Here is a 1187-nt window from a genome sequence, read left to right on the forward strand (position 1 = left end):
GCTGAGATCTCCCAGTTTCTCAAGCTGACTTTGATTAAGGATCACCAGTGGCACATCCAGGCGTGCTGTGCTCTGACTGGCGAGGGGTAAGAGCTGCTCTTGACTGTACCAGGACAGTCTCGAATCACTGTGGAGTTTTTCTTGCAGTGGTTGGTTTTAACCCATGTTCCTCCCCTCTCAATAATAATCTTACTCTTATTGGGCTCCGAACACAGTGATTTAGGATCAGTGTGATCTGAAAACCAGCTTTCACATTAAATCCAGCCTCACCTCATGGTGATAAAACTTTATATGATTTGTGCCTAATGAGGGCAAGGGTGGGAATGACCTAAAACCTCTTCTGGTTTATTAAGAATAATCATAATGAGAGTTAACTTCAGTGGGAAGCTGGGACCTGGAGTCTCTCACCTGTAGATTGTGTGAGAAGATGTAGGAACTGCTGCGCTCACAGTGAATTGGTCCAGAAAACAACTCCTCCAGTCAGAACTGCAGAGTTCTTGGGAGGAATTTAAACGGGTGCCACGGAATTCCCTTTGAAGTTCTCCCGAAGAGTGTGCATATTCCTTAAAAATCGTCTCTTCTGTTCACAGGCTGTGCCAAGGACTCGAATGGATGATGTCAAGACTTAAGATCAGATGATTTTTAATGACCTCTTTGCACAGACATTGCTTAAAAAGAGCTGTACCCGTGATTACCTTCACAGTGGCAGAATTAATGGGTTTGGTGTATTTATACTGAACTGATTTCAACTTTATTTTCTACATAGATGCACACACACATACGTGTATATAAATTAAGACCATTCAGCAAAGCGAAAGATGCAGCTGACAGCTCCAGTTTGGGTTCCTGTTTCTTTTCCCCCGAGGACACGTTTAGAAGCTGTGATCGACCTTCTTTGCAAGATACGGCCACTCGGAACAGCCTGACGTCGAGCGTGGTGAAGAGGGAGTGAGAGGAAGGAGCTTCGAATTTTGAGTTTTATCATTCCGTTGTAGTCCTCTCTCGTCAGAGGTGTTGGCTCCGTTATCCCAGCGACTTAGCGAGCGAGTCAGCGGCGCAGACACCACCTCTCCAGTATTTTTAAGGTCACCGGTGTTACGAATGCAGGAACACTTTCCTGTGTGTGCTGTACGTCCTCGTGTACATCTATACCTCAAGTTTAGGTTCATTGCAATCTGTTCAGACCA

General features: G+C 45.2%; 1 protein-coding gene across 2 annotated transcripts in view; it reads left to right on the forward strand.

The window, feature by feature from the left end:
* ARL5A (ADP-ribosylation factor-like 5A) overlaps window positions 1-639 on the forward strand; it is a 6856-nt gene extending 6217 nt beyond the window's left edge. For both annotated transcript variants that reach the window (XM_010134588.1, XM_010134592.1), the window contains exons 5-6: window positions 1-86; window positions 591-639. The exon at window positions 1-86 is cut by the window's left edge. In XM_010134588.1, the coding sequence (XP_010132890.1) occupies window positions 1-86; window positions 591-639 (135 nt within the window). The remainder of the gene's footprint in view (window positions 87-590) is intronic.
* The last annotated feature ends 548 nt before the right edge of the window (window positions 640-1187 follow it).

This window comes from Buceros rhinoceros, unplaced genomic scaffold, assembly GCF_000710305.1.
Source record: "Buceros rhinoceros silvestris isolate BGI_N320 unplaced genomic scaffold, ASM71030v1 scaffold12644, whole genome shotgun sequence".
Taxonomy (NCBI): Eukaryota; Metazoa; Chordata; class Aves; order Bucerotiformes; family Bucerotidae; genus Buceros; species Buceros rhinoceros.